This window comes from Castor canadensis, chromosome 7 (genome assembly GCF_047511655.1).
Source record: "Castor canadensis chromosome 7, mCasCan1.hap1v2, whole genome shotgun sequence".
NCBI lineage: Eukaryota > Metazoa > Chordata > Mammalia > Rodentia > Castoridae > Castor > Castor canadensis.
In genome coordinates this window covers 14610901-14635283 of record NC_133392.1, presented here as the reverse complement: position 1 = coordinate 14635283, position 24383 = coordinate 14610901, and the positions used below count along the sequence as shown (strand labels likewise).

Sequence of the window (24383 nt, the reverse complement as noted above, 5' to 3'; positions counted from 1 at the left end):
AGAAAGAGGTGGGCCACTCTAATCAATTGAAATATGAGTGTCCTGCTCTGGTAATCCCTCCTGGTCACTGTTCTGCAGGCTCCATGTTCCCCATGTTGTCTGGGAACAACCTCTCCATCTCTCTAGATTCCTCTTCCCTTTGTGTCTCACCCATAAGCTCCTAATCCTACCTGTGCAGAGAAACTTAGCTACATCTTAGTGTTTTATCTGCCCCATACTCTATCAGTAGGTCCAGGTTCAGGATGGCACCCAGCCCTAGCAGATTGGGTCATGGGGGTTGACAGTACTCAACAATGAGTTTCTACTCTGTGGCAATACAGTCTTGCAAACTCTAGGCAATTCTACAAAATGGTTTTGGAGCTTGTGAGAACTGAATTGCCACTGAAGTAATTAATTACCCTTCACTTTGAGGCCTCAGTTGTGCATGAACTGTGGCTTTGGAAAAGCCCCAGAGGCAGGAGCGCAGAACTGACAAGTTTGCTTGAGAGAGGAAGCCATCAGTTTGCTATGGACTAAATGTTTGCCCACCCCCACCCCAATCTATATAGTGATGGCGTCACTCTAATGTGACAGTACTTAGAAATGAGGTCTCTAAGAAAGTGACTAAGGGTAAATGAGGCATAAGAATTAGGCACTGATCTGATTAGTGTCCTTAGAAAATGAGACACCAGAGAACTCAGACCGTCTCTCTATGTTGGTATATACAAGAAAAGGCCATATGGAAACACAATGGGAAGGTGATGAACTGTGAGCCAGGAAGTAAGACCTCACCAGAAACTAACCATGTTGGTACCTTGACCTTGGGTGCGCAGCCTCCAGAGCTATGAGATAATGTCTGTTGTTTAAGCCTCTCTGTCTGTGATATTTTGTTAGAGCAGGCTGAGTTGAATAATACATAGCCTGGTTCTGACCTTGTGACTGAAATCATAGGTAGGCCAAGAGATGTGACGTGGGAGACCAAAGAGATCTACTATATACCCTGGGTTTCTCCTTCCTCCCCCCCATCATGAGTCCTTTTGGTGACCTCCTATTTATTCCCCAGAGCTTACTTTAAGAGTCACCATTTTATGAAGCCCTGCCCTCAACATTTTCCCTGAATTAGATGCCAACTCCTCTGTCCTCCTGGGTGGCTTGTACCTCCTGGCAACCCTCTGTAACTGTTTCTTTGTCTGGTTCAGCTCCCTCACCAGATTACAAAGCTTCTGGAAGGTGAGGGTCCTTAGTGCCAAGAACAATGTCTGGCATATAGTAATGAGGGCTCAGTCAATTTTTGTTGAATGAAGTAATATACTTAAATTTAATTCTTATGGGAAAGTGATCAAGCTAGCATTAGTTGCAGAGAAACTAGAAAAGGGACAAAGTGGGTTATAGTGGTGGCCACAGAGTTGTGCCTCTCAGAGAACCTGGGGCAGGAACAGAGTTGAAGACAGTCCAGCTGCCACCCATGAATCCACCATGGAATTCACACAGAAGCCACAGCTTCTTCTCCCAGTACACCCTGGGTCCGTGACTGAGCACAGGGAAGGGTTCCAAGTCTGCTGCTGCATGAAGGAAGATTCCTGCTAAGAGCTATCTGTTCTGGGGACTCCCCATCAACCTGGCCAAGGCTTTTTCAGGTCTTTCCTGAGGCCTGAGACTTCCCATCCAATACGTCCTTCCCTTTATCTCAACAGCATTAGACCTTCATTGTGATCTGAAGTTTCTCCCCAACCACTCCTACTCTGTCCCCTTCTACCGTTCACAGACGTTTCTCAGAGTAAGTGTCTTGGATGTCTGATTCTACCTTTATGTTTGTTTCTCAGACTTTAAGCAAAAAACTGTAAAAAAAAAAAAAAGACAAAAAAGGTATAATAATAAAAGGGTCAATTCAGCAAAAGGATATAACAAGTCTAAATATATATGTACCCAATACCAGGCCACCCAAATATATAAATCAAATATTGTTAGGTCTAAATGGAAGAGGTAGACTCCAATGCAATAGCATCAACTTTGTACTTTCATCAATGGACAAATCATCTAGACAAAAAATCAACAGAGAAACACTGGAGTTAAAGTAAACATTATATTGCTCAGTTTTTTGTCACTATAACAATACTGGAGACAGCCTCCTTATGAAGAAAAGAGGTTTATTTAGCTTGTAGTTTTGGAGGGTCAAGGACATGACGCTTGCATTGGCTCAGTTCTGGTGACAACCCTCTCTGCTATGTCCCATCATGGCAATGGCAATGAAGGGAGCATTGTAGGAGCAAGCAACTACATTGTGATACCAGGAAGCCAGAGACTGGGTGAGACCAGGATCAGGCTCTTATAGCACCCTTCTCTTGAGAAGTAATCAAGGCCCCATGAGAAATTCCTTAATACCTTCTCAGGAGACTAATAGACTTAGGACCTCCCATTAGTCACCCTCTCCTTAAATGTCCCACATTATAATATTGCCACACTGAGGACCAACATCTAAAACATAAGATCCATCCATTATACTTCTGGGTAAAATTGCAAAGAAAAGAAATCAATATGTTGACAAGATAATTGCATTTGTATGTTCATTGGAGCACTACTTGCAATAGCCAAGATATTGAATCAACCTAGGTGTCCATCAGCAGATGAATGGATTAAGAAAATGTTGTATAAATATACAATGGAATATTATTTAGCCATAAAAGGATAAAATCCTCTCATTTGTGGCAATGTGCAGAAACCTGAAGGATATTATGTTAAGTGAAATAAACCTGGCACAGAAAAGAAAATATCACAGGTTCTCACTTATATGTGGAATGTAAAAAGAAAAGTAAATATAACAGTTGATTTCATAGAAGTAGACAGTAGAATAGCCAAAAAGTGTTAGGGTAAGAGGATGAGGAAGTGAGGATGGTTAACAAGTTACAGGAGTGACATTGATGGGAAGAATAACTTCAATCCCCTGCAGGATAACTACGGTTGACAATAATTCATTGAATATTTCAAAATAGCTAGGTGAGAAGATTTCAAATATTCCCAACACAAAGAAATGATAAATGTGTGAGGCAACGGATATGCCAATTACCCTGACCTGATCATTACATATATTTGTACATTGAAATAGCACACTGCAACTTATTAATATGTATATTATGTGTCATTAACGTTTTTTAAATACGTATTTTTAAAAACTGTGTCACCTTATGTTTCCCAGCCCTGAAATTCATTCTGAGGGTAAGGGCAAGAAGCCTGTGAACTCTTCCGTGTGGACTCTCCCTTTCATTAATTCACAACCATTTCAGTGCCAGATTCTAGAAGCTGCAGGTACAGAAGTGGCCAAAACAGGTGAAATCTTATCCTCATGATATTACATACTAAATGGGGAAAGTACAACTGAAAATATCTAAGCAGACAACTAAGAAAGATCATTGTAGCTTGTGTTGAGTGACAAAAGAAACCAGCAAGGTGCAGGGAGCAAGGGTAAAGACTGGAAGGAGGCTGCAGTGCAGGGTTTTTAGTGGTGATCATCTCACAGAAGAGGTGGCATTTAAACTGATTGGTGAATAACAAGAAGGAGTCAGCCCAGTGAAGGTGTAGGATTTAGTATTTCAGGTCATGGGAATAGTAAATGCAAAAGCCCTGCAGTAGGAAAGGACTTGACTTGTTCAGTGGAGGCCCCTGTGTCTCTGTGTAGAAGGCAAAGTGGAAAGCAGTAGAGAAGGAATGAAAGCAGGAGAACAACCACTGGACATCTTCTACCAACAAATTTACCTATTCAATGCACTATTAGAGTTTCCTAAGTCTCTTCCTACATCAAGCATTGCAATGCCAAAAGAAAACATACTTTTGACACCACCACAGTCTGTAAACTGCTCCAGCACTTTCCAAATCTTAAACAATTCATCATTACATAGGTCGACCAGATGACTCAGTCTCACTGAGTTCAAGAAAAATCCCTTTCCCACTATACGTAAATGTCTCCCCTAATCTGTGGAATTGATGCTCAACAAAGCTTATAGATCCCTTGTTCAGCATAATGAGTTGTTGAATATTCATCAGTTCCTTATTTCACTCTCTGCAGCCTGGTCCAAATTCTACCTCAGCACCCATTAGTCCTTTAGCTGTGTGTCTTTGTAGATTTGTCTTAGTTTCCACATCTGCAGAGGGAGGCTAATAGTACCACATACCTAGTGTGGTTCATGGAGACTTAAATTAGTCAATGAACAGAAAGTGCTTGAAACTCAGACAGTACTTGGTAAGCCACAGTGCCTGTCAACTGCTGTCAAGGGGAGTCATTTCCATTTTCTTAACAGGAGAGCCCTTCAGTCTACACCCCAGGGTTTGGGTTATTCTGAAGTATGCAATTTGACATGCAGGTATATTTAACTTATGGATGAGGTTGGGCCCCTAGAGTGCTTACCCTGGGAAGGCTTATCTGTCTCATTGTGTGAACTGGCTGGCTGCTCACAGGTGCACAGATCTGTGGGCAAATCAGGGACGTGTCTGTCCTGCAGGTGTGCAACCTTCCTTCAGAGGAGCTGGGAAAACATAGCAGACATGATGTGGACTGATGATACGGGCTTTGGGGCCGGGCGCTGGGGGAGGCCTCCAAACCCAACTATTCATATTATAGTGAGACCGTACAATAGTTACTCCTGTTTTAAATCATTGTGTTTTAGATTGGTTCATTGCATAGCAATAGATAACTGAAACAGATAGTTAGTGGGGGGACAGTGGTAGAGGTTGTTGGGAGGACTGCTGAACCTCTCTCCAAAGCTCATGTGCCCAGATTTTGCTACTCTGCCAGAGAGAAAGAAAGAGAGGGAGAGGAAAAGAGGAGTACAGAGAGGGAGGGAGAAAGGGAGGTTGAGAGGAGACAGACAGAAAGAGAGAGAGAGAGGAGATTTTCTTAATCAGACACTTCCCTTTACTTTCCACCGTCTGGGGGCATTTCCATTGATCCTAAGTGAGAATGACTGCACACCATCATTACAGTTGCTTCTGTGTCCTAATTGAGACTTGTGACCTACTTGGTGATAAAACAGAAGGCAGAGAAAGTAGGGCCCACTTGTCTTGAAAGTCCTGGCACAGATGCATAGATGCAAAGTTGGTGACTTTTCTGCCTCTTTTTATCAAGCATTCTTTCATCTTTCCAGACTTGTGGGAAGATTTACCCATCATTACTAATCTTGTTTTGTGTATTTGTAAAGATTAAAATATTAAGTACACAATCATGTACTATCATCACTCACTGTGTTCTTGAACTAGAGTCCAAATGATAAGGCAAGAGTATAAAAAATGTCCCCGGTGGGGGGGATCCCAGGGAAGGAGTGCCTGGATTCTCGAACAGGGTAAGCTGCCTTTGCATTCTACTCCCCACCTGCTGTGAGGTTGTCTTTGTTCCTTATCTGGGAACACTTGGCCAGGCTGAATACCTTTGGATTTTTTGTAGATGCTGCTCTTCTGGACAGTCACTCTTTTCCTGCTGGGGGCAGCCCAAGGTAAGACCCACACACCTATTCATGTGAAGGGTATAAACCCAAGCTCTTAAAAAGAAAGCTTTAACCAGCAGCTGTAAGTTGCTCCAGGTTCCAAGGAGAGACAGAGGGGACTCACATTCTGCTTGAGAAGGTGGGCTGGGCAGTTGGAGGATCCACTTATAACCTCTCCCCACTGGAGTGCCTTCATAAACTGGGTATTTACAACCAGAATTTTCCAGGAAAACAACTGACAAAATATCTGCAGTTAGAAGCAATGACATTTGCTATGTCCTTACCATTTGCCTTGTTAACATATTGACGTTTCAATGCCAGTTATCATGTTAATCAAGCAAATGTATCAGAAGAGCTCAGGAGGAGATTCAGAAGATTTAAGTTTGGATGGTGGTAGGTGGAATTCAAAGGACTGGTCCAGGCCAGTTGGGGGATCACTAGGGGAAGAAAGACAGGTAGAGATTGTACATTCATGGTCTTCAGACTGTCCCTGTGCAGGAGACAAAGGGAGCCTGGACAGGAGGAACCCCCACCAACCAGAGTCAGGCTTCAGGAGCAAATCCTTGAGCAGATCTACCCTTTTCCCACAGGAAAAGAAATTTGCTATGAGGATCTGGGGTGCTTTTCTGATGCTGAGCCCTGGGCTGGAACTGTGATCCGGCCCCTGAAACTTCTCCCCTGGAGCCCTGAGAAAATCGACACTCATTTCCTGCTCTACACCAATGAAAACCCAAACAACTTCCAGGTGAGACTTCTATTAAGTGAATGTTGCTGTCACTGGGGAGGGCCTGGCCATCTGTACACCATGAGCTCCTTATCTCTGTACCTACTTCCCCACCATGCCCCATTCTCTCTCCAGCTCAGACAGAGCATGTCTTCTGTAAATGTTGGCTCAAATGAGTGAATGGTTCTCAGTTATCAGAACCTCCAGGGGTCATATGGTTCTGGTCTAGGCAAATGTTTTATTGTACAAGACCCATTGGGAAGGTGAGCTCATGAGACATAACCCAGACTCACTGGGTCAGGGAATGCTGGTCCTGGGAGGTGAAGTAGGAAAAGGGAAGTCAAGGTGGGCTTCATGGAAGAGGTAGAATTATAGGCTTTGAAAGGCTAATACATTGGGCGAGGCAGAAATGGGGAAGAGGCTGATGCACAGGTGTGCTTGCTCAGCCAATGCAGGTTCTTTATCTTCCCAGGGCAGTGGTCCTTGGGCTGTTTCTTCAGGACAGCTGTTTGTAGACTGGGCTTGCTGCTTTCAGTCATTCTTAGAAGCAGCAACTCCCAAAATTCTGATGATCTCTGTTTTAGGGCTGCCATTCTGGCTGTCCTTTCAAGTTCCCCCTCAGTGGCCACCCTAAATGCCTTCAGGGAAAAGGAACAATGGAGTCTGGTCTCTAGCAGCTTCCTGCTGAAAGGGGGCGATGTTGGGCCCTGATGTTTTAGGGTTGGCTGTGAAGGGGACCATCTAGGAGGCTGCGATAGTAGAGGGTGGTTATTCCCATCAGCATCTGTAATTTGAAGTTTTCTAGCCAGGAGGAGACAAATTTTACCAACAAGTTAAGAATGCAAAGCCCAAATTAAGTAGGAGAATGAGGGCAACTACAGGACATATCTGGAGCTGGTAAAAATAGTCACTTTGTCTCGATGAAAGTAGAGGGCCCTGGCCAAAAATACGAGTTTGTGCCTAGAAGGTCTTTAATGCCAGATAGCCACACGTGCATAAGAACCACTTATTTAGCTCTCTTACTTTAATTAATTTTTTTTTGAGAATTCTGGCATAAGCGACTCCATTTGAAATTTAATGGCATGTCCCACTTGTCTCCAAACTGTTTTTGTCTCTGAGCAGTCTCATCTGAAGATTTTTCGGTTTGTTATTTTGATCCCTCCTTGTGAAGATTAGCTTTCTCTTTAAGTGTCCCACAATGGGGGAGGGGGCAAGCAATAAACAGGAAAGGTCGAAGTCAGTGCCAACTAGACCCTTTTAGCCAAATTTAAGCAACAAAGTGGCTTAGAAGGAGTGGCTCTTAAGCAGTGGGCTTCTAGATAACAACAATACAAAACAAAATTTAACAAAAGTCCATATTTAAAAAGCTAACCTGGTTGACACCTAAGTACTTATTAGAGTCATTTTTTATGGACTTGATTGTAAATATCCCGGAAGGATCAGAACTGTAATGACAAAAACATAAAAGAGCCATGGTTAGAATTCCGATGGACAATTTAGCAACTAACAGAACTGTATATTAGTACCACTAACTTTTTGTTATAGTGTTTATCTAAATTTGGTACTTTAGAAGGCCTGATACACTTGGAAAACATAAATACAGTTAACATATAGGAGCCAGCAACGGCATCACAGCTCTCTAGAGGTTATACATACATATTACTTGTTACCCTTGGAGTAAAACCTTAGATTTCCCATCAGTTGAGGAGGCAGTCAGTGACTACAAGTAGCCTAATTACAGTCACATATATATAGGGTACTAACTGCCTTAGAATCACCCAAGACAATAGTTGTTTAACTGCAATTATGAAGTCGTCTAGAAGACTTGACACAAACTGACTCTTAAATAAACTTTTATTGAGTTATCACTCAGTTACCTCAGCAGTTAAAACCCCGATAATCAGCAGAGCACACAGGTAAATGAGGACTAAGTGTGGAGTTAGGAAACCTGATGGCTGACGTTAACAAATGGCTCATAACATCCAGCAGGGTTATGCTGACCAATGGAGCCCACCCCAAACTAACAGGCTCAATCTGATCATTCCAGGTCAAGAATTTCCTCCACCTGACATGTGGAAGGAGTAGATAATCATAGCCCAGTGTTTGAGCATTAATGACACACAGCCCAGTTTTTGTTTTTTGAACTAACCACGTCCACTCTGTTGAGTCCAACGAAGACTTAAGGTCACAAGACCTCCAGTGTAGTGCTCCTTTTTGAGTCCTTTTTTTTATCCCATCTGGAGGATGCATGTTAGCTTTGTTTTTGCTTTGCCTTACATAAGTAAATATGTCTCAATCTGCATGTCAGAGCAGCAGCACTCCCTGTGTTTAGCTGCTAGTCGCCTCTCTGTGTCCTCATAAACTTTTTGTTTTCCTACTTGATTGTTTCGGTAAATTCTTGGAGCACCAAAAAATCCCTGACAGTTATCTTGATAGAACAAAATCTTTTCTTTAAGACAGTTTTTTTTTTTTTTTTTGTAAATGCTATCAAGAAAAGAATAATATTTTTAAGGCAGCCTTGTTGTTACGAGCTTAGAGAATTAAGTTTTAGTTTAACATCAGTACATTAAATTTTGATCTTATAAAACTGTAAGGAACTGCCAAATAAAGACTATGCCACGTGTGGAAAGGAAAGATTTATTGGAACCAGACCACAGGGCTGCCACTCCTTTTGGGTTCAGAGTGGAGCGGGTTGGCTGAAAATGGGTAGTGGGTTTTATAAGAGGGAGAGAGTCTCTGGCCTCTGATTATCTGCGATCACCAAATAGAACAGGTCGACATGCCTGGCTAGTTGAGTAACTAGAAGTTCCTGAGGTGTTGTTCAAGCAGAGAAACAAACAGGGGAATTGGGCAAGCAGTCATAAATCAGGGGGTCTGGTTTTGGTGATAGCCTCCGGACCTTCTGCCTGCTCCAAGAATGCCAGGGACCTAACAAAAACTGTCAATGCAACTCTTAAATTTTAGTTAACTTAAACACTTATGTAATCATTTATAAGCTCCATCTTTTTAGGACAACTTACTCTGTACCCCCAAAGGAGACTGCCCTTATCCTTTCTTTTCCCATGTTAAGGACAAACCTTTTTTATAAAATCCTTTTTTTTTTTTTAATGTAAAAGCCATTTTTTCTTTTTTTAACCTTTTATTTTAAAAAACCATATCCTTAGCACCTTTTATATTTTTTGTTACTTGTTGAAAATAATTCCTAAAACCTTTTAACTTAAAGCCTTATATATGCATAAAAACAACAGAAAGAAAGCAACCTTAAAATTATTTTTTGCATAAAAACAATTTATAGAAAGCCCAGTTATTGATAGATCCATGTGTTATAAAAGAGAATTAAATCCCAGATTTTATTTACAACAAAATGAAACAGGCTAAGGTCATTTCTTTACCCAAATTCCAAGACTCCTGATGCAGGCTTGTGGGCAGGGTTTAAAATGCACTTTTTTTTCTGCTCTGAGCTGGAATGTTAACCCCTGAAAGACCTGATGGAAATAAGTTTGAAAACTGGTTTCCTTAAAAGTAGCAGAACAGAGTAAAAGTAACAATTTTTTATATTAACTCTACAATAAGAACCATCTCAAGATGTTTATATATTTATATGCAAAAAAAAAATACTTAAGCAGTTTACCATAGAGATCTCCAATGTAAATAGCCTGGGTTTTTTGTTTTTGTTACCTTACATTTTTGTTGTTAATTGCTAGCACAAAATTTTAAATGACCCCAAATAGTCAGAGAAGTCTTTAAACAAAGAATTTAACCCAAAAGTCCAGATGCTTATTACTCTATTGTATGAGGTGATGATGAAATTTAAAAACAAAAACAGACAAACAAAAAAAACCAGCTAATGCTGGCCGGAGTGAAAAGAAAAAAAAGAGGTCCTTGGAACCAACCAGCTATGAGTGACCATCGCCTAAAGGGCACATTTTCTCCAAAGTTAAAACCGGAATCTTGGAAGCAAGGCCCAAACTCCTGAGATTTTATATGCCAGTTCTAGTCATTTACCTCCACACCACGTAGAGGCCTGGTGAAGGCAGAGAAAAGAGATTTTTTTTACACGGGCTGGGACAAGCCACAGGAAGAGGCAGAGTAAGCACTTAGCCCATCTTTAGATATCCTTGGGGTGCAGTTACAGGTGTGGTTACTTTTTTGTTGTTGTTTGTTAGTGAAAAAGTCAATTTTTGGTAAGCTTGATTGGGTAAGATAACCAGTTTTTAAAAGTGGCAACAGTTTTTCCTCATTGGCTTTATATACACACATGCAAACACACATAAAAAGTTTTAGGCATGCCTAAGGTAAAGCGTGCATAAAAATGAAAAAAAAAAAAAACCCTGAAAATCAGTCTTAGTAATTAATCATTGGTTTTTCTGGAAGTCCAGGGGCAAAAGAAGTTTTTGCCCAATGCTTGATAGACCAATACACACATTTATATAATTATATTAACTTAGAGTACTCTTAAACAATGTAGCCATAGATTAGGTGTAATATTCTGGGGGCGGGGTGGAGAACAAGCTAATAGATCCTCTGCTTTTGGCGAACTGTTGCTTGGATATTTTAGTAAGACTTACAGAATGTTATATTCTGACTAAGGCTGGGTACAATAACAAGATTTTAAAATGACCTTGAACAACAAAACCTTCAGTACAAGCAAGAAAGAGAAAACAAATCGCAGACCAGAAGAATGTGCCAAGAGTCAAAAATCTTTGTTATCCTTATAACTGCCATTTCCCTCTTTTCCATTTTTTTTCCTCTCAAGTTTTCTCTAGTAGCTAAAGCCTGTAAGGTAGCTAATGACACTGCATCTATATAACATTTCCTATAAAGTTTAGGTTTTTCTCCTCCTTCCTGCAGAGTAGTCTAATTGCAGGATGGTGTTACAGTTAGTGCTTCCCCCTGCTGGCCAGCACTCCTAGTCTCCCAAAGGGTATTTAGGGCAAGCCTGGGAGCAGTAGAAAATGAAGATCTTTTTCCATAGGCTCTCAAGGTCAAGATCCTTTTAATGCCTTAATAAGCAAGTGGGGGTGGGGGAAGTTCCTTGAGAATTTGGGACTATTGCACTGCAATCTAAAAGCGGGATAAAGGAAACTGGTCATTTTTAAGAAGGGTCTCACGTGCCCAGGCGTCCCCAGGGCCAGAGACCTGGTTCCCCCACCAGGAACCATATTCCTTTTGGGGAGATGGCATTCCTTTCTCCCATCTCCTTCTGCCACCACCACCCATTTCCATGGTCATAGGGAAGACATTTGGGTCTATCTAGATTGCAGCTACCCTACTGGTATGATCTTGACCAAGTCTTTGCTTATTTATTTTATAACCTGTATATCGAGCCATTTTTCAATTATTAAGAGCCTCTTGCTTAAGCAAGATTCTATTGAAAAGGGTCCCAGGACAGCCAGGAGGGCTAGCTGGATAGGGGAAGAGCTCTTTCCCTAAGGGGGGGACCACAGGAACGTGTTCTTCTAAGTGCTCTATATGGTGCCCACTGTGTCATCATGTCCCTTTGCATTTTTTATCTTGTCTTCTTGAGGATTTCCCCTTCCTACCAATCAGAAGGCTGGAATTTCAACTCTAAGGGAGAGAAACCTTGCTCCTATTTGCTCCTGATGGGGGATCATTAGTCATGCACCTGAGGGTCCTAAAACAGCTGTGTCTGCCTTAAAAGTCAAACTGTGGGTCGAGCAGAAATATTTCCCCCCCTGGAGTATGGTATTTAATCTATAGGAAATGGGTGGCTTTTTAATTTTTGTTAGGGCCAGTAAATGAGCCCCTTGCACCATGAGGTAATAATGAAAAATGTCTAATGACAGCGAGGTCTGTCCCAGATGGCAGGGATCCTACTTTGGGTCAGAAGTTTTGGTGTTCCTTCAGGGGCTTGTGCCACTGGGAAATATAACCATTTTAGAGGTCTAATCTATAAATTTCCAAGCTACACGGAGGGGACAAGATCAGGCCATATCACCCTGTGCGAGAATTTTTTGTAGTCCCTACATTTAAGAAAAGTACCTGGTAACTTTTGCCAATTATGAAATCCTTTTTAAATTTCCCTGCAATGACATGTAAACAGAGGAGCAAGATGGAGGGTTGTGATGCATCTTTAGGGAGAGCATGAGAAAGCTAGGGAGCGAGTGGGAGGGAGGGAGAGAGTATGAGAGAGAGAGATTGTTCCCAGGCTCAGTGCATGAGGGATTATTAGCCACCAGGTCAATTCCACCAGTGGTAGTACTGAGCACTGGAAGCAATGGGTGGCCTCCACACCCAGGCCACGGGAACTGTGAACAAAGTACGAGATCTGATTGTCTTTGTGGCTCTGGAAAAGCCTGAGGGGTTCCAATACTTTGGAGCCTCAGGGGGGCCAGTGAGTTTATCCTCAGCCTTTAGATCCCACCGGTTGACCTGGCCAGAGTACCCTTTCAGCTTGAAGGGAAACTTTCCTTTTTCACTGGCCATTTTCAGATCCCCTCCTTAGTAAGTCAGATCTGAAAGGAAACTGGAGTGAAGTCAGGCCAACATTCCCTCACCATAGCCAGGGGGTTGAGCTGACACATTCCAGCCAGGCCTCACACCCAGCCTTTTTAGACCAGCAGCTCATGCTATTCACATGTAACTAGCTGGCAAGTGCCCAGTTTTGATATTCGATAGTGATTTTGTCTAAACCCAGGGAAGGCCTGCATCAAGAGAGGGAGAATGCAGTCTGGGCAGATAATGCCTGCCTAGGAAATATTGATAAATTCTTCCCTTGGAGTGGTTTTGCCTCAAATCCAAGGAGAAAAGGAAACCCACTGTTGTCTGGGACAGAGAGATTGGTCACTCATTTTGGGAAGATAGAAGGAATAGAGTGGTTGTGGAACAGAAAGTTTCCCAGGATCAGACAGTTGCTCTGACCCCGGTCCTTGTTGTAGGATGGCTCAGACAGAGTCAGGGCACCAAAGCCCTTTCAGGAAGCAAGTTTATTAAGCAGGCCGGCAGCAACTCAGCAGACTCACATCCAAAAGCTGAGCCCCAAGAACAAAGGGGGCTTTCCTTATACACCATTTTAGAGCAGGTTACAGAAATGGGGGTGTGCAGCTTGTCCCATACATGGTCACATACTATTTCATTGGCCATTTTAACCTCTGGGGTGAGGTGACCCTTCTCTGGCCTCATCCCAGGTGCTAAGTGACATTCCTCAAATCCTGTTTTTTTTTGTTTCACCTTAGCACTCATTATCTCTTGTTGTGTCTCATTATCTCCCTTCCCCCTCTCTGCCTTCCTCCTGCCTTCCTGCCACCTTCCCTCCTTTGATGCTCGGACCCACTTCTGGGTCAAAGAGCATCATCTTGATCGAGGGGTTTGTATTTCCACAGCATCATTGCAGGAGCAGCTGTCTTCCTTTCTACAGTGGCTTCCATAACGGTCCTGAAGGGCCACAGCACGAGGGACTGTAGGCAGGGTATCAGGCATGCTCCTAAGACAAGGTACATTGTCCCTATTAAGGTCTTGAACCCACCTAGGGTTGAGAACCAGTCCCCGAACAGGTCATTGGGACTCCATCCTTTCCAGTCTGCATAGGGACATGGGCCAGAGTTTTCATCTTGTCAGTAATCTCTTCAATTCCCTTTCCCTCATCATCAATATGTAAACAGCAGTTACTCAGACTGAACTTTCCACACACTCCACCCTCCAAGGCTAGCAAATAGTCCAAAGCCAAACAGCTTGGTAGATGGTGTTGCGTATTTTAGTTTGTGGTTTGGTAATATGTTACGGCCTTTTGCTGTTTCATTAGTTATAATCTCAACCACTGCCTGAAGCCAAATGATGCTGTTGAACACACAGATTGGGGTGCAATAGTCCCAGGAGCTATCTTCTGCCCACATAGCAGGACCATAACATTGAATGATCTGCTCTGGAGGCCATTCATTATCCTTCTAGGCCCCTATTTGTAGGGCATCTTGCTTTTTCCTGTTTATCCTTTCCTCATATATGGAGACTCCTAGTTTTTCACCTTGTCTGAGAGAGAGCAAGAAGAAAGAAGGCCAGATGGTACCCAGCACACAGGATCTGAACCAGTCATTGGGAAGGACTGTATAAGCTTGTTCCCCACAAATCCAATATAGCCCCTTAGGCGCCCACCTCGGTCAGTTTATTTCAGGCTATTGCAAGCTTAGGGGAGTTAGCCAGCAGGAGAGGTTGGGGCTCCGTGTGATTGGGAGCCACTCACCACTGGGTCTCCTGAGCACTATCATTGTGAAACTTTTGTCCTAAGCAGATCGAGTCCCCTACCAGGGTAGAGAATTGGCCTTTTGGATGGGAGATATAGTAATTCCCAATAATAGAGGTTTTTAGGAGCCAAATGCTCTCCCCGTGGCTAGGGAGAATGGTTTCATTAAAGGGCTCCTGTGGGTTTAGTTCTCTTGCCTCTCTTGGCCGATGGTCTCCCATACTCATTCCTCCACAAACATAACACAAAGTTACATTTAGAGTTTGGGCTATGGACTCAGCTAGTAAGAGGAAGAGGTTTTTGGTTTTAACAGAGATGGGAAACTCACTTTGCATCTCCTCACAGAAGGAGTGAAAGACCTGGTATGAGGCGCTCTCATGGGTAATAGTTACTAATCTGAGGTGTGATAGAGTCCCAGGATCAAACCCCTTTTCCATTTATCATTATACAAATCTTATGTCCCTGTTCCCAACCTGAGGGCTTAAGTATGGTAAAATTGATGGGGTTACAGGTTCCCAGGGAGCAGTTAGAGGTTGCTACTTCTTTTTGAAGGAGGGCGGAGGATAGCCCATGAAACACAAGTCCAGTATGGTCAGTAGTTCCAGCTTGTGTCATTATATAACCAAGAGTTGTCTCCCTGGCACATATGCTTATTATTTGATGTATAAGCTTTCTCCCAGGCCAAGCCACTGCAGATGTTTTCAATACCCTGAGGTGGATAAACAGTGTTTTTAGCTATTAAAGTGCACACATCAAAGTATATAGATATTGGCTTTTGGAGGTTGTAAACTTGTGTCTGGCTAATAAGCTCCCCAGTGCTGGTGAAGCTTCGGCTGTCTCGCCATTGCTCCCAAGGGCGATAGATGGGGTTAAAACAGATACACTGACCATCAGGAGAGCACAATGAGTAGGTGGCATGGTTGTGGGTGCATGACCCAGCAACTGTGCCTGCACAAGAATAGTAAGGATGGAAATCCAGAGCTTTGGTAACAGCACCTCCCACTTGAGTCCAAGGCCTGGGGGTCCCCAGGTAGAAAGCTGACCAAGATTAGCAAGAAAAAAACATGGAAGGGACTCATCCTCAAAGGTGAGATGGGCGACTCCTGACTCTTCCGCTGTGCATAGCCTAAGTCAGTTCTGGAGTGTCTAGAGCAGGGCTGATGTCTCATTGTTCATGGCCTCCTGTTGTCTTGCTGGAGAAGGGGGCAGGTGTTCTGGAGGGTAATCTTGCATGGTGAGGCTGGGTCAGAGAAGCACTCCCACTTGAGGAAAGCTGGTTTTACTCGGCTGTTGTGGATCCAGGTTAGGATCTCTGCTACCTTAACTGCAGTGGAAGTGGATAAAACAACAACGAAAGGGCCCCTCCAGTGGAGCTTCAGTGCTTGAACATTCCATTGCTTTACCCAAACAGCACCCCTAGTTTATAATGGTGTGTGGGAGTTATCAGGCTAATGGGAAGCCTCTTTCTTACCCAGTTATTAATTTTTGAGAATCAACCCGAGAGTCTGCATCTGTTGTCTCAGGGTGAGGTCACCTATTTCCTTAAGGTCCCCTCACAGGCCCTTGACTAAAGGGAGTGGGCACCCAAAAAAGAATTTCAGAAGGGGAGAGATCCTTCTGCGTGGTGGGGCTGGACCTAATCCTGGGCAAGGCTATGGGCAGTAACTGATCCCATTGTAGGTGGGTCTCCTGGCATAGTTTTCCCAATTGCAATTTTAGAGTCCTGTTTATACATTTTAATTTCCCTGAACTCTGGGGGTGGTAGGTCATGTGTAGCTTCCTAAGCCCTTAGCCACCAACTATACCACCTCAGCCACAAAGGCTGCCCATTGTCTAATCAAATAGACATAGGTATTCTGAACCAAGGGATGATTTCCTTTAACAGGCACCTGGCCACTTCCTGGGCTTTTTCAGTCTGAGTAGGGAAGACTTCCACCCATCCTGAGAAGGTGCAGACAAACACCAGCAAATATTTACATCCTCTGGCCCGTGGCATCTCAGTAAAGTCCACAATCAGGTTTTCAAAAAGAGCTCCTCCAACACTTTGCACTTGGGGTGGCGCTCTTGGCCCTTGTTGCGGATTGTTTTTGGCATACAAACTGCACCTTTCACATACTGTCATACTTATGCTGGAGAGCTTGGAGACATAAAAATGCTGGGACAAGGTGGTCTCGAGAACTGTTTGCCCTGAGTGAGTTCCTTCATGGAACTGCTTGACAAATGTAGGTGCCAATGACTCTGGGACTGCAATATGGCTGTCAGCAAATTTCCACCATCTGCTTGGTAGAAAATTTCTCTCCTCAGTCTTAAACCAAAGCCTCTTCTTGTGGTGTGTACCATGGGTCCCATTCAGATAAAGGGCATAGGAACAAGGCAGCTGTCAGTAAGGCTGTGGTTTGTCGTGTGAGGACTGCTGTCTTGGGTTCCCTGTCAGCTTTTCAGTTTCCCCAAACAGCTGTTGTCTCCCTCTTTTGGTATGCTCAGCAGTGCATGACTGCTACTTGCTTAGAGGCCCATACAGCTTCTAGCAATTCCGAGACTTTTCTTGTCTATACTTAACATTTTTTCCTCCCAAGTTAATGAGCCCCCCTTTTTATTTAGGGTTCCATGGACATGAATGGTAGTAAAGGCAAACTTAGAGTCTGTATAGATGTTTATCCACACTCCTGCAGTGAGCTGGAGTGCCCAAGTGAGAGCAATGTGCTCAGCTTTTTGTGCAGAGGTCCTGACCAGCAGTATATATGCTTCAATATAGTGTCTAGAGCCACTACTGCATATCTGGAAAAATGTGTGCCATATAGGACAAAGCTGCTGTCATCTGTGAAATACTCAACATACAGATGACTGATAGGCTGATCAGTCAAGTCCAGCCAGCTGGAGAACACCTCATCCATAACCTCTAAACAGTCATACTCCAGGGATCCTGAGTCAACCTGTAATAGGATGGCCGAGTTTAGAGTCTTAACAACCTCTAGTTGAATATGCAGGTTTTCGCATAACATGCTTTGATTTCTGATCATTCAGGAGTTTGTCAGCCAATAATTTCCTTTATATTCCATAAGAGTCAAAACAGAATGGGGAACTCAGACTGTGAATTCTTGTCCCAAAGAAGGTTTATCTGCTTTAGCCACCAAGACAGCAGTGGCCACCAAGATACACAGGCAGCAGCCAGCCTTGGGAAACTGCATCAAGTTGAATTGATAAATAGGTCACAAGGTGGTGCCAGGAACCTAGTAGCTGGGTCAAGACTCCCACAGCTGTCCCCAGTTTCTCATGTACATATAGGAAGAAGGACTTCATCACATCTGGCAGGCTCAGAGCAGGGGCATTTGTGAGTGCCCTCTTAATCTTTTTTAAGTCCTTTTCTTGCTCCTCTCCCCTCTCCCCCCTTTGTGGCTTCATAAAGGGGTTGTGCCAAGAGAGAGTAATTGGGGATCCAGATCCAACAGAAACCTGCAGCCCCTAGAAATTCTCTAATCTGTTGACGGGTCTTGGGAACTGGAAGGGAACAGACAGCCTGTTTCCTCTCAGGACCCAGTCTACATTGCAACAGGTGAAACCCAAGGTATTTCTGAGTCTTCTTTTGGGAAACCTTATATCCTGCCTTCCACAAAAGGGAGAGAAGGAGGTGTATTCCTTTCATACAATCTTCAGGAGTTGGTCCAGTCAACAGAAGGTCATCTACATACTGGAGGAGTATGCAACAATGCTGGTTGGCTGAGAAAGCCTTTAGGTTGGACGCCAAGTCTGTCCCAAAGATAGTGGGAGAGTTTTTGAAGCCTTGTGGCAACCAAGTCCAAGTCAATTGTCCCTTCTCTCCAGTACTAGAATTTTCCTATTGGAAGGCAAGATGGGTTGGCTCTGTTGGTCCAGGCAGATGCAGAAAAATGCATCCTTAAGGTCCAAGCAGGTAAAGAATTTTGTCTCTGCTGGGATAAGGCTCAAAAGTGTGTATGAGTTTGGGACCACAGAATGTAATGTAACAGTTGCTGAGTTGACTGCACAGAGATAGTCTATCAAGATGCTTTTGAATCCCAGTTTGGACCTTGTGAGGAATGTAGCCTCTGGCTAACAGGAATGGCTCCCGGTCTTAATTCTACCATCACCAGAGGTATGTTCTGAGCCAGTGTGGAGTGTGGGGGTTGTCCTCAACCCATACTGGAATCTTAAAGGGAAGTTCAGGTATCTCAGGAATCTCTTTCTTAGAAGCACAGAGTCACAATTCCTCCTCCTGCGCAACCATGAGAGTTAGAATCTAACCTTCAGGCCTTCTCTGCTTTAAGGCTGCCATGCCATCAGAGTATTGGGACTGTTCAAGTGTTCCTGGTTGGACCTAGGGGCCAGTCTTGCAGGGACCTGTGCAGTGAGGACTGATGGGCTTGGAGTGAGTATGAGGTTCATGGGGAGGTTGGGGTTGTTGCAGTCTCAAGGACTCCTGGACCCAGCCTTGTGGGCATATTTGCTGCTGGGGCTTCCCCATCTGATGCTGCTTTCCCTTTTGTGGGTGGAGGCAAAGGGTGCACACATAAAGGGGCAGAATCTCCTCATGGTCCACTGCTAATATGGGTTTCTCTGGGTTTTTACATTTTTTCCTGCACTTGGAAGCTACTGCCACCCAGGCTACCATGACCCTATGTGCTTCCTCTAGGTGGGGTTTTAGCCATGTGGGCTGACTGAGGACTGCATCCTGTCAGCAGTCAATTTAAGGAAACTCTGGATCCCCTACAACCACTTCAAAACTCCATTGACTATGACCTTATCTAATGACCCCTCCAAGGGCCATCCTATACCAAAAGCAGTCCAGTCTATTTTACAGAAGGCCCTGAGCTTGCCAGAACTCAGCTTGACTCTGTAATCTCCATTAAATCCCTTTTTAAAGTTCTTAAGCATGCACCCTAGGAGGGTGTTCTTACTCTGACCTCCTCCCATTCCTCCCATTACCAGACATCAAGACTGAGACAGAAACAGAAGGGATGAGGGTTGTGAAGAGGAGGTAAGGGGTCTTCCTTTCTGGCACACAGGGGAAAACAAATAACACAACTTGCTTCATCCATTTCCCAGCTGCTCTCCCTGAAGGGATTTAGGCATCTCTTAACCTAGTGAGTCTTTATAAACTCCAGACTGGAGGCCCTGTTAGGGCTTACCATAAACCATATGAGTTTACCATGGACCTGTGGATTGGGACTCCACAGTTGCTTCATAGCTAGGCCAAACCTCAAACTCACACTTTCACAAGCTCTCACACAGCACAGTACTTCCACCCTGATCCCTGAACCTGAGAAACACAGCTTCACCCCCAAAAGGGGTTACTCTAGTATCTCTGCTGGGAGTTGATCAGACTCCCCTTCTGCCTCCTAAGGCAAATTCAAACTTGGATTCTTATCAGTTTGTTGAGCGGGGCTCCTGAGTTGGTTCCTGAGCCTTTCTGGGTTCCTTTACATGACTGAAACTCATCTCCTCGGTTTGCTGGGAGAGAGGCTCCCTCCTCTGTGATCAACACATCTGGCAGGGGCGGCCCTTCTGGCAGGCTGGGGATGCTGAGCCAGTGACAAGAAGGTGAAAACATCACTCCAAATTCCAGACAAGCCTCCAGAAATGTTGTAGGATGGCTCAGGCAGAGAGATGGGGCACCAAATCTTTCAGGAAGCAACTTTATTAAGCAGGCCAGTAGTGACTCCGCAGATTCTTATCCAAAGGCTGAGCCCCAAGAACAAAATGTACTTTCCTTATATAGCATTTAGAGCAGGTTACAGAAATGGGGGGGGGGAGTGTGTGGTACAGCTTGTCCCATACATGGTCACATATTATTTCTTTGGCCATTTTAACCTCTGGGGCAAGGTGACTCTTCTCTGGTCTCACCCAGGAGTTAAGTGACATTCCTCAAATCTGTTTTTTTTTTTTTTTGTCTCACTGTTGCAGTCTTTATCTCTCAATGTGTCTCATTATCTCCTTTCCCCCTCCCTGCCTTCCTGCTTATCCTCTCTTTGACAACAGTGGGCTCCTGCTTGCATAGCTATAGGTGGCCCAGTATAAACCCTTGGGTGGCACAGACTAGCTGCCACCAGGAGTAACCAAAGTGAGTTCAGGAGAAGCTTCTGTCTTCCCTGGGAGGAAAGTCCTTGAGAGAGAGAGAATGGTGCAGGATTAGTCAGTCAGGGATTTTGGCCATAGCTAAGCCATGGCCGGGGGTGGGGAGGATCCCCTGGGAGGAGAGGTCTGTTGGAGTGCCAGATGATCGTGGTCATTTCCTAGACATTTTCTCCCAGTTTGACAAGACTCTTACCAACCTTGGTAAGGTGATGGAGATGCTGTGAAGTGAAGACTTCTCCCTATGGACCACCAAGAAATGATGCATGAGTGTTCTCAGCCAACACAAGTCCTTGTTCTCTATGCATTAATGAATTAAAGATAGAAAAGTCCAGCAAGGTGAAAGTAAGAAACATTTATTTGCCAAGAAGAGAAAGTAAAAAAAGCTGCTCCTAAGCTGAGGAGTGTCTCAAGCAGCGAGGTCTGGAAACCAGGTGCCCCTGAGGGGTGTGGGGAGGCTCTTTTTATTCTCCTTGTTGGGTGCCATGGTTCTTTATCTCCCCAGGGCAGCAGTTCTTGGGCTGTTTCTCCAGACCAGCTATTTCTGGGCTGGGGCTTGCTGCTTTCAGTCATTCTTAGAAGCAGTTCCTCCTAAAATTCTGGTGCTCTCTGTTTTAGGACTGCCATTCTAGCTCTCCTTTCAAGGTGAGATGGGCTTGTGGGCAGGGTGGCAAAAACATGCAGCTTTCTGTCTTTGCTACAGATTCTCCAACTCTCTGATCCATCAACGATTGAGGCATCAAACTTTCACATGGACAGGAAGACCCGGTTCATTATCCATGGCTTCATAGACAGTGGAGAGGAGAGCTGGGTGGTTGACATGTGCAAGGTAGGAGTTGGCTCGGATCTCTGCAGTAGTCCTGTCACTGTGTCTATTTCCTTCTGATGTCTGTCTCATCTTAAGCAATTACAATTAGAAGATTGAGAACAGGAAATCCTTATATATTAGGTACCTTTATGTGACCAAAATGCCTCTCTTCCCAAAAACCAAAACCCCCCTCCATGTTTCTGGGCTACATCTGCCAGCTGGCATTTGCTATGCAAATGCACACTAATTTCTGGCTAAACCAAGGCTTGGTGTTTCCTGCTTTTGTTTTCAGTAAGAGTTCCTTATATTTCTGCAAACAAGGAATTATGTTCTTATCATTCACATCTTCCCCATGTCCTTAGGAATCAGATGTGTTGCTGTGACCATTTATTATTTGAGATATGGGGAACTAAAATTGACAAGGTGACTTAAGTAGCAGAATAAGAAGTGCCATGATTACATAAGATAAAGCATCCCCTGGTCAAGACATTCACAGACATGTGCACACACACACATTTACAAAATGGATGTGTGTACTCATGCACAGGTGCACAGGTATACACACACATGCAGGAAACAATATACATGCAGGCACAAATGCACACATGGTCATACATGCACACTCATGCACAGGCACACATGCACATACATACACACAATGTGCCACCTTTCTTTCTTTTTGTGAATATGCTGATTCAGTGTATTTTTCTATCACCTAAGAATTTGCCCAGCAGCCTGCCTTACGCATGTACATTAATAGCCAATAATGTCAACAGGAAAAGTTATACCACCCCAAGTTAGTCACTCTGCATTTGGCTTTGGTTTACCAGGTAGTTGACCTTAAGCACTTCTCCTGTCCTATGATGAACACACATCTTATTGATAGATAATTCTACAAGTTTTTAAGAATTTCCTCAGGGTTGCTTTAAAAATGAAAGCCCTAAGAAGAAACCTTTCAGTGTCTCTGTGTAGGTGGTCACTCATTATTACATGTGAGAAGCTTATAAGTGGATTTGAGGTTTATAGTAAAGCTTATGAAAAGCTGTTCACACGCACTCACTGCTTGGCAGAACTCCTAAGCATAGTTTGTTTTCTTTGACATCCAGGAAGAAGTTTTTCTATTAGAATTCTCAAATCTCTTTTAAATCAGTGCAGTGTATGTCTTCTCCATGAAATGTTGTGTCATCCTAACTATAAAAAAAGTGGTGCTTCCCTCCCACTTTTTAGCTCAGGAAATGCACAGCAGGCTAGGGTGTCACCGAGAGGTCAAAGGGATACCTCGCAGTCAAATCCACAAGGTCATTTAGATGCTGGCCACTAGAGACTACATTTAAGGCCTTTCCTTTTCAGAACAGGACACTTTTAATGATGGAACTCTTTCCCAACCTGATCAACCTTATTGAATTTGGTTAAAGAAACAAGTGGGAGGCCAGCTTTGAATGAAATCGCTTTCATGGATTTGCCCCTTTAGTAGCATTTGTCCTAGTAACATAACTCCTGCTGGACCTCAGGGTTCCCTGACAGAGTCCATTTCATTGGAGCACCCCAGATAGGAGAAAAGACTAATGGCCACTTCTGAGCCCTGGTTAAAAGGGTCTCCCATGTGCTGGGATAACGCATAGTGTCTTCCCAAAACCAGAACATGTTCAAGGTGGAAGAGGTGAACTGCATCTGCGTGGACTGGAAGAAGGGCTCCCAAACCACCTACACACAGGCTGCGAACAACGCACGTGTTGTGGGAGCCCAGGTGGCCCAGATGCTCCACTCCCTCTCGGTGAGTCCATCAGAGGGGCAAGCGGTGCCACTGGTCTCCACTGGGCAGAGGTCAAGCTGGGAGTTACAGATTGAAGAAATATAAAGAAGTGACACTTGGCTCTGAACCTTACTTCTAGAACTCTGATGATTGCATTGATGACACACGAATGGAAGAAAATATAGCAACAGCTAACACTTAGCAGGTGGATGCTTTGACAGTCACTTTCAATTTATAGATAAGGAAACTACCAGTCAGAGAAGGTAACTCATTTGCCCGAAACATCATTGAGCTGAGTTGTCTTTGGCACCCAAACCATCCAGCTCCAGGCACATAGGTGGGCTCTATGTGGGGCAAAAACAGGGTATTGCCAGTGAAAGCCAAATGGAGCCAAAGGGCAAGATGTACAATTGGTGTGCACAAACTTTGCTGGCCTCTGAGTGTGGGGCCTTCTAATGCTGGGAAGTTTCTTCTGCCATAACCATTTCAGTTGCTTCTTCCTATCCTGTTCTTTCATTTTAATTAATTTGTTGTCTTTCATTCTTTAATTCAGTAATTCTTTCCAGCTATTTTCTATATGAGGAAAAGGTCCCAGCTATTTCTGTCTTACAGTTAATGAGTTCCAATTATTTCTGTACTCCTGCAGAAATTGAATACATAGTGGGTGTATAAGAGGCTCTGTAGGAGAATCAGTGAGGGCATTTGATGAACAGCTCAGACCAACATGTGCATAGCTTTATTCGCTTTGCTTATTCACCCAGTATTTGAGGAATACAGTGCCAGGAGGATGGAAATAAAAGATGGATGGCATCCCAAGCCCTCAAGGAGCTGCAGGGAAGACTTGCAGTGACCATTAGAGGTTTTATGGAGCACATAGGGATGGGTGCGCTGGGGGCATTATGGAGGTCTCCCTGAGAAGAGACGTCTAAGTGAATTGCTGGAGGCAGGCTTTTTTGATGGTAGCTGGAAAAGTGATTGGGAGGATGGGTAACAATGGTCCAAACCCAGCCCAGAGGTGAGAAAACAGGATGTATATGAGGGCCTCACAGGGTTTGTCTAGAGAAGAGTCTAGGAAAATGGATGTTGAGTCAGGAAAACACTGAGGGTCTCCTAGTGAGCTATGGCTCGATCCTGAGGACCAAGGAAGCATAGAGGTTCCCAGCAGAAGAGCCATGCCACCAGGTTGTGCTCTGACTAGGAAAACCAATCCAGTCTCTCCTCTCCAGACAAACTACAGCTACTCGCCTTCCAAAGTTCACCTCATTGGACACAGCCTGGGAGCCCACGTGGCCGGAGAGGCAGGGAGCAGGACTCCAGGACTGGGCAGGATTACTGGTAAGGCCCCAGCTCAAGGCTCCTGATTT

At 44.1% G+C, this 24383-nt stretch overlaps 1 protein-coding gene across 1 annotated transcript in view; it reads left to right on the top strand.

Moving 5' to 3' along the window:
• The first annotated feature begins 5296 nt into the window (after positions 1–5296).
• LOC109677036 (inactive pancreatic lipase-related protein 1) overlaps positions 5297–24383 on the top strand; it is a 28257-nt gene continuing 9170 nt past the window's right edge. The window contains exons 1-6 of the mRNA XM_020153205.2: positions 5297–5309; positions 5411–5459; positions 6041–6195; positions 21162–21287; positions 22906–23040; positions 24246–24354. Coding sequence (XP_020008794.1) covers positions 5411–5459; positions 6041–6195; positions 21162–21287; positions 22906–23040; positions 24246–24354 — 574 coding nt within the window. The 5' untranslated portion in view covers positions 5297–5309. The remainder of the gene's footprint in view (positions 5310–5410; positions 5460–6040; positions 6196–21161; positions 21288–22905; positions 23041–24245; positions 24355–24383) is intronic.